This window comes from Diaphorina citri, unplaced genomic scaffold, assembly GCF_000475195.1.
Source record: "Diaphorina citri unplaced genomic scaffold, Diaci psyllid genome assembly version 1.1 scaffold2446, whole genome shotgun sequence".
NCBI lineage: Eukaryota > Metazoa > Arthropoda > Insecta > Hemiptera > Psyllidae > Diaphorina > Diaphorina citri.
Window position 1 is genome coordinate 28026 of NW_007379868.1, and position 8899 is coordinate 36924.

Below are 8899 nucleotides of genomic sequence, written 5' to 3' on the forward strand. Positions count from 1 at the left end.
TTGGACTATTTCTGTGCCAACAAGAAAATAGCTTACAAGTTTAGTTCTTTTACATATTATTATTTTTTAATTTTCAATGTGCCACTTGCGTCCTTATAAAGATTTAAATTTATTTTCCTTAATTTAATTGTTACGTGTGTTATAATACAATTTAACTTTGACAGTTTTTTATCTACCTAATACTTGTAGGTAATACATGTCTGATAATTGTAATACATATACGTAATAATTGTAATCCGGTTTATATCATGTGTTTTGTAGTGGATTAGTGTGCTTTGATTTTTCCTTGTAGATATAGTACCTTACCATTTTGATAAAACTGCACATTTTTGAAGGTTATGTCACGAAACGTATGTCTATCTCTATTCTGCTGATGAATAAATTTCTTTATTACAGTGGATCGCAGATAAATCAGGTTTTCCTTTTGAATCCTTTTTCCCTTCTGTGACTTTAGGTAAAAACTTGGGACATGCGTGTCAGTTTGGACAGATTATGATCATGCTCTAAATTTTAATTTTTCAGCCATAATACCTACCTACCAAACAAAAATTTTTGGTACTTTTGGCAATAATTTTATCGGTGAACTTTGGACCTGGAGGTCAGTAGTAGTTCAGGTCCAAGTCTAATAAAATTGGAAAAATTTCCCATTTTCATTTCCACCTAACATCCCCAATTTCTTTTTCTTATTTTCTCTCCCATCTAACATAAAAGGTTTCTTCTTCTTCTTCTTCTTCTTCTTCTTCTTCTTCTTCTTCTTCTTCTTCTTCTTCTCCGTAACATGGTATACCCGTCATTTAGTATTGTTTTCGAAATAACAGAGGTAAACCGCTAGTGGTAGCTAATATTATAATAATAAGTGAAATCATCAGTAAAAGCATCGAAGTACCTAAATAAAAAAATAGGTACCTATTGTATTTGTATAGAACTAAAGAATATAGAATTTGATTGACTATAGAAATATTGAAACTAAAGTACCTACGAGTATTGATCTAAAGAGGAACTTGATTTACTCGATCATATGACAGTCAAAGCTGTTCAGACTATCTGATCCTATTTTTGAGTTCTTAAACCAACAACTAAACTCAATAATCTAAAAGTCATCAGTCATAATCTCATAATATCTACGAGTACGGACACAGAAAACAACACTACATGAGCCAAATACATATAAAACATGAAATCCACTAACAATAGAACTGAATGGTTAGAAGCCAGCCTAGTTAGCTTAGTTGGTAGTGCGTCTGCCTCGTAAGCGCTAGGCCGCGGGTTCGATTCCCGCCCGGGGCGGATTTTATTTTGAGTTCAAGTTTCATCTACCTACTAAGTACTAATATCGTCATTTAAGGAATCATGGCATCCTGACTCTGTACTTTATGAAGGAGTGGATATAGCCTCTTTAGGTAGTGATCATACCTATAATGGACTAAGATATCTAGGTAAATATTTGAAAGAGATGGTAGAAATACCATGATCTATACTTACTATAGACAGTCTTAGGCGTGGAGGTATTTCTAAAGATAGATCATTGCCAAAGGCAATTTTCAGAATTCTTTCTATATCCAGCTACTTACTATAGACAGTCTTAGGCGTGGAGGTATTTCTAAAGATAGATCATTGCCAAAGGCAATTTTCAGAATTCTTTCTATATCCAGGTGTTTTCGAGGCAGTGTGGACACACCTTAACTACCAGGTGCCAAGTTTGATGGAAAATGTCCGCGATAACTCTCCGTCCCTTTGATTTTATGATTTAACCCGTTTCTGTTCTTATATTTATTTAAATACATAGGTATAGGTATACAAACTTATCCTATTTGCATTTGGTGAAGGTCTCACTATCCAAAATCTTTACATGGCTGCCCAGTTTTTTTTGACACTAGACTTCACCTATCTTTGTAATTTCAGGTAACAGGTGCGGGTCATGGTATTGGCCGGGAATTGGCCATCCAACTTGGTGTACAAACTTATCCTATTTGCATTTGGTGAAGGTCTCACCTTCCAAAATCTTTACATGGCTGCCCAGTTTGCACTTTCAACTTTCATATATTTTTTTGACACTAGACTTCACCTATCTTTGTAATTTCAGGTAACAGGTGCGGGTCATGGTATTGGCCGGGAATTGGCCATCCAACTTGCTGATCTAGGGTGCACCGTGGTTTGTGTGGATTTAAACCAGGAGAACAATGCGAAAACTGCAGATCAAATCAATACGACTGTAAGTATGTACGGAAAAGGACACTGTTTCAAAGCTCTCAGGTTGTGATTAAATGTGCACAGGGATAGCCTAGGCTAGGTTTCAAAAATTGACAAAAAACATTTTTTTTTTTCCAATTAACATTTTAACATTTTTTTCATAACCACCATCTCAAACCCGGAAATTCTGTGTCACTTGATGAGTAGGTATTTACCTAATTTGCATCACCAACAGATTACTATTTGTAGGTCTGTACGTTTTCTGCAATGATTTTCATGCTTACGAGTAGATAGTACTCGGAACTCATTTATCCCACTGTCTACAATCTCATATGACTTAATGACTAGGTAATTTATATGACTATTATAAGATTGTAGACCCCAGAGCCCTATAGTCAATTAAGAATCAATGGACTCCAATCTACTCTTTCAATGTATGAATTTACATTACTCATGATCGTATTTTCCGCGATTTTTCATCAAATCCATGATGAGTAGGTATTTACCTAATTTGTACCACCAACAGATTATTATTTAATATGTATACGTTTTCTGTAATGATTTTCATGCTTACGGGTAGATAGTACTTGGAACTCATTTATCCCATAGTCTACAATCTCATATGACTTAATGACTAGGTAATTCATATCATATGACTATTATAAGATTGTAGACCCCAGAGGCTTAGTCAATCAAGAATCAATGGACTCCAATCTACTCTTTCAATGTATGAATTTACATTACTCATGATCGTATTTTCCGCGATTTTTCATCAAATCCATTCGTTCACACCTAAAATCTATCCAACAAAGCCGTGTTTTCCTTTCGGAAACTGAGAACCGAGACGATTTCCCTTCTATTGCCGTGGTAGCGCCTGTACAAAACCATAGGAAATCCGCCATCTCGAAGTGGGGAAATTGTTCCTTTCGGAAACTGTGAGAACTGAGACGATTTCCCTTCTATTGCCGTGGTAGCGCCTGTACAAAACCATAGGAAATCCGCCATCTCGAAGTGGGGAAATTGTTTCTGAAAGAAAGAGAATACAACTCAACTTTCATCCATACACAAAAAGCCTACTCTGAGGCTTAGGTGTAGGGTCAGCTGCAAGATTAACACGAGTAGGGTAAGTGTACCATTTATTCGCCCACCTAAAAAACGTACCATTTATTGGCCCACCTGTGGGTCTACGCCACATAAGTCTGAACTACGAATATACTTCTTCTTTTTCTTCGCCTCTTCCCGTGTACAGACGGGTCCGGCGTTTTTCGTCAGCCTCTCAATCAGCCCCAACTAGGGTGATTGCTATGAGATGACATTTGCTTTTGGCTACAAATATACGAATCTCCTGAACTTTTATAATCGTTCGTTTCAGCACAACTGCAAGAAGGCGTTCCCGTTTGAAATGGACGTCACCTTCAGAGACCAAGTGATGGCTACCAGGCAGAAGATCTTCGAGACGGTAGGGGCCGTGGACATCCTCATTAACAATGCCGGCATTATGACCCCTCAGCCTATCTTGACGGCCAAGCCTGATGATATTGTGGCGGTGATTAACGTCAATCTACTGGCACATTTCTGGGTATGAAGAAATTTAGTTTGAAAGTTTCCCTGTAGAAGCCCTTTTTAGGTAAATTTCTTTTAGGGGTGAGCTATTCATTTTCAAGTGACTTCTACAGATCACCGAACACGTGCCAGTTCTCCAGATTTCTGAACACAGCCTATTCAGGGCTCCGGAAAAATTCCAATACTAAAGTTATTTTTTATGATTACCCATTCCCACGCATGTAAATTTCATTTTCTAATTCATCGAAATCCAAGTGAAATTCCCCTGTCCTATATTAAGTCATAGACGTCACTGTATAACTGCTAATGTCTTCAGTGACGTCGATCCTATCTTAACCTTTTGCGGACAGATTCATGTGTCACATGAAATCATGGTTCCGCCATTATGGTAGGAGAAATATAACTTAAATCTGGCCGCTAAAATTTCAGGAACTAACTCGGTCCTAGTTTACCAAATTCAGAGAACGAGCGAAAATTAAGTTCTTAGTAGTAGTATCTCAAGGTTTTCATCAATTTTCGCATGTCAGTGATTTTAACTACGTAGATAATGAGATGACACTGAGACTTATGGTTTTGCCATTATCTTGTGGTTTTCTGGCGATAAGCTCACGCGACGCCGACGTCTGTTTCCTTAGAGATGGAGATCAGAAGATTACCAGTGTGACGCATGCAGCTTTGACGTAAGTACCAAATCGGTACGTAGGTAATTGTGGGATGTTAAATTAATACGTTCAATTACTTGCACTTGTAACTTATTACTCACCTATAAATTAAATTAGTGCCTGGACGAAATTGTGGACGCATGCAGCTTTGACGTAAGTACCAAATCGGTTCGTAGGTAATTGTGGGATGTTAAATTAATACGTTCAATTACTTGCACTTGTAACTTATTACTCACCTATAAATTAAATTAGTGCCTGGAACGCATGCAGCTTTGACGTAAGTACCAAATCGGTACGTAGGTAATTGTGGGATGTTAAATTAATAGGTTCAATTACTTGCACTTGTAACTTATTACTCACCTATAAATTAAATTAGTGCCTGGATTGGAAGGTATGGATAAGTATTAAGCTATTAAGTATAGTCCAGTGAAAATACCGTCATAAGATCACAATTCATGGTTTATAATAGGAATAGGCCAAATTATGGTGATAAAAATCTTTAAACCAACAACTAAACTCAATAATCTAAAAGTCATCAGTCATAATCTCATAATACGAGTACGGACACTGAAAACAATACTACATGAGCCAAATACATATAAAACATGAAATCCACTAACAATAGAACTGAATGGTTAGAAGCCAGCCTAGTTAGCTTAGTTGGTAAACAACTAAACAACTAAACTCAATAATCTAAAAGTCATCAGTCATAATCTCATAATACGATTACGGACACTGAAAACAATACTACATATGAGCCAAATACATATAAAACATGAAATCCACTAACAATAGAACTGAATGGTTAGAAGCCAGCCTAGTTAGCTTAGTCGGTAGTGCGTCTGCCTCGTAAGCGCTAGGCCGCGGGTTCGATTCCCGCCCGGGGCGGATTTTATCCTGATGGGATAATGTTCGTTCTCGGAACGGCTGGCTTTCTCCTATCCTGTCTTCCTTCTCTCTTCGATTTCGGGACGATAAGACCATAGCAGTTACAGTTCCCTCTGTCAAACCTCTTAAAAAAATGAATGGTTAGATAGGTGTATGCCAGTCACTCGAACCTTGAGTTTTCTAGGAGTCGATCCCGCGCCGCGTATTTCACTTTACCGTGCGTTACTACCTACTAATTCCTACCCCCGTCGAGACTTGAGATCCATGTACCAGCATTCCATGGACATTGGGATTCAAACCCGCGCCTTCCAGTTTACCAGTCTAGATCTTTACCACTAATTCTTACCTCAGTCGGATATTATACTTGAGGTAGTTATTAGTTTTGTATGTAGGTACCAGTGTCACATAAACATTGGACTTATAGGATTAGAACTCGCATCTTCCTACTTACCAGGCTAGACGTTACCTCTTGGGGGATTGAGGCGAAAGCCGGCAGGTGCCCCCTTTCAATCGCCCAACAGGGGTGGATGGAGGGACTACTTAAAAGATCGTTACCCCTGATAAAGTTCTTAGCGTTTTACCTCAGTCGGATATTAGACTTGAGATCCGCCGACAGTAGGAAGGGATAGATATGTACCAGCGTGACATGGACATTGGGCTTCTTCCACAGTTGTTGGGCCAGTGCTTCGCTCAAACCCTGAACCGCGAACTGTGAGGCTGCCATGGACGTATGGTGGGGTTGTCCAGTGAGTCCTGCCACGGAAGAGAGGGATGTTTTCGAGGTAGTGTGGACACACCTTAACTTCCAGGTGCCAAGTTTGATGGAAAATGTCCGCGATAACTCTCCGTCCCTTTGATTTTATGATTTAACCCGTTTCTGTTCTTATATTTATCATTACCTACTTACTATAGACAGTCTTAGACGAGGAGGTATTTCTGAAGATAGATCATTGCCAAAGGTAATTTTCAGAATTCTTTCTATATCCAGAACCTTTTATTGTGGAGTGCGAAGCAAAAGCTCCACTAGCCTAGCAAATGCTCTTATTTCGTCTTACGATCTTATCCTTTATGCGTGTGCAGGTGAAATTTCTGTACTTTTTTGGGCGAAACTATGCAAATCTTTGATTGTGCACACTGAAATCGACTAGCCCAGTTCCAAAATGGGACAATTTTTTTTCCAACGGTGCCAAAACTGGACATATTGGATGTTAGACCTTAATACGACTATACTTTGCCAGAAATATCAACAGATTCCCTTAGATTTTGGCCTTTTTTTCAAGACCAAAACCATTAAATTGGCTGCTTGTTTCAAAAGGTATGAGTCTTTTGTGTTTTCCCAAAAAAAAGTCCACTTTATTATGTCCACTTTTGGAACTGGACTACTCATTTAGTCCATCTTTGACTATGTGCTTATTGTGTTTATCAGCCTTAATCTATTTGTCTATTGCTTAGCAAATGCTCTTATTTCTTATCCTTTATGCGTGTGCAGGTGAAATTTCTGTACTTTTTTGGGCGAAACTATGCAAATCTTTGCTTGTGCACACTGGAATTGACTAGCCCAGTTCCAAAATGGGACAATTTTTTTTTCCAACGGTGCCAAAACTGGACATCTTGGAAGTTAGACCTTAATACGACTATTTAATGTAAACTTTGCCAGAAATACCAACAGATTCCCTTAGCCTAGCAAATGCTCCTGTTTCTTCTTACGATCTTATCCTTTATGCGTGTGCATCAGGTGAAATTTCTGTCCTTTTTTGGGAGAAACTATGCAAATCTTTGCTTGTGCACACTGGAATTGACTAGCCCAGTTTCAAAATGGGACATTTTTTTTTTCAACGGTGCCAAAACTGGACATCTTGGAAGTTAGACCTTAATACGACTATTTAATGTAAACTTTGCCAGAAATACCAACAGATTCCCTTAGATTTTAGCCTTTTTTCAAGACCAAAACCATTAAATTGGCTGCTTGTTTCAAAAGGTATGAGTCTTTTGTGTTTTCCCTAAAAAAACTTTACTGATGTCCACTTTTGGAACTAGACTTTATGATGTCCACTTTTGGACATGATGTCCACTTTATGATGTCCACTTTTGGAACTGGACTACTCATTTAGTCCATCTTTGACTATGTGCTTATTGTGTTTATCAGCCTTAATCTATTTGTCTATTTCAATATCAGGAATGATGGATGCTCTGGTAGAAGAATTGAGAGGACCAAGCCCAGGTGTTAAGGTCCACTTTATTATGTCCACTTTTGGAACTGGACTACTCATTTAGTCCATCTTTGTCTATGTGCTTATTGTGTTCATCAGCCTTAATCTATTTGTCTATTTCAATATCAGGAATGATGGATGCTCTGGTAGAAGAATTGAGAGGACCAAGCCCAGGTGTTAAGTTCACAACCGTACATCCTTACTTTGTCAACACCAGGCCTGACCTTCCTGAACATTTGCATCTCAGGTAAGAACTGTGTTACCCAGGTCGCTCTGTGACATAGGGCGTTCGCCTTTTGCCGGGTACAGACCGGGTTGGCGTTTTTTGTCAGCCTCTCAATCAGCTCTAACTAGGGTGATTGCTTTGGGCTGACATTTGGTTTTGGCTACAAATTTTACGAGTGGATGCCCTTCGGGTGAGAAATTCCTCCAGCAACTGGGGAGTAAATGGGTAAGACAGAGGAGTTTAAGGACCGAAATTTACATGCATACCTATTGGAGTGGGAAGAGATGATCCGAGCTATTTATCGCCCGTTTTTGTTTCCTAAGATGTCAGAAAGATGTAGTCCAAAGTTTCCCCATAATGTAGGTAATTTCGTTCAGGACAGCTAGACTATTATCACGTCAGGTGAGCTCACGTGACGTGACAGTAGTGTAGCTGTCCTGAACGAAATTATCTACAATATTATAGGGAAAATTAGAATTATATCATTCTGACCCCCCATGAGCTCACGTTACGTGATAATACCATGTTTCTACATACTTTTACTGTCATTAGGTCAAAGTAAGTCCAGCCACTCACCATCAGGTATCAGGTAGACTTCAGAGGCAGACCTTTTCAGCCATACCTGTCAGGTGTACCTGATAGTGAGGTGTTAAGTTCACAACCGTACATCCTTACTTTGTCAACACCAGGCCTGACCTTCCTGAACATTTGCATCTCAGGTAAGAACTGTATTACCCAGGTCGCTCTGTGACATAGGGCGTTCGCCTTTTGTCGTGTACAGACCGGGTTGGCGTTTTTTGTCAGCCTCTCAATCAGCTCTAACTAGGGTGATTGCGTTGGGCTGACATTTGGTTTTGGCTACAAATTTTACGACTGGATGCCCTTCGCCCTTTCTTTAGCAAGGGTAAATCAGGCTAGTATACTCCCTGTTTAAAGTTCTTTAACCAGACTATGATGACTGTGAACTAAGCTTATACAAGCAAGTATCTACCTATTATTTAGCGTTTTATTATGCTCTATTTTTTTAGGATGCCTCAGTTAGAGCCAGGGTTTGCAGCGAAGGAAATCATCAGAGCAATGCTGGAGGAACAGGAAGCAGTCAGTATTCCTCGACATCTGTATTTCTTCGCTCACTTACTCAGGTAACTTGGAAGTTAGGT

The 8899-nt window shown here is 39.0% G+C and overlaps 1 protein-coding gene across 1 annotated transcript; it reads left to right on the forward strand.

The window, feature by feature from the left end:
* Window positions 1–778: 778 nt before the first annotated feature.
* LOC103518941 (epidermal retinol dehydrogenase 2-like) lies at window positions 779–8881 on the forward strand (the record flags this gene model as incomplete). Its single annotated transcript, XM_026830599.1, has 7 exons — window positions 779–820; window positions 2084–2212; window positions 3563–3769; window positions 6250–6262; window positions 7480–7524; window positions 7643–7760; window positions 8768–8881. Coding segments are annotated over exons 1-7 (668 nt in total), but the record flags the coding sequence as incomplete, so codon positions are not given.
* Window positions 8882–8899: the final 18 nt, after the last annotated feature.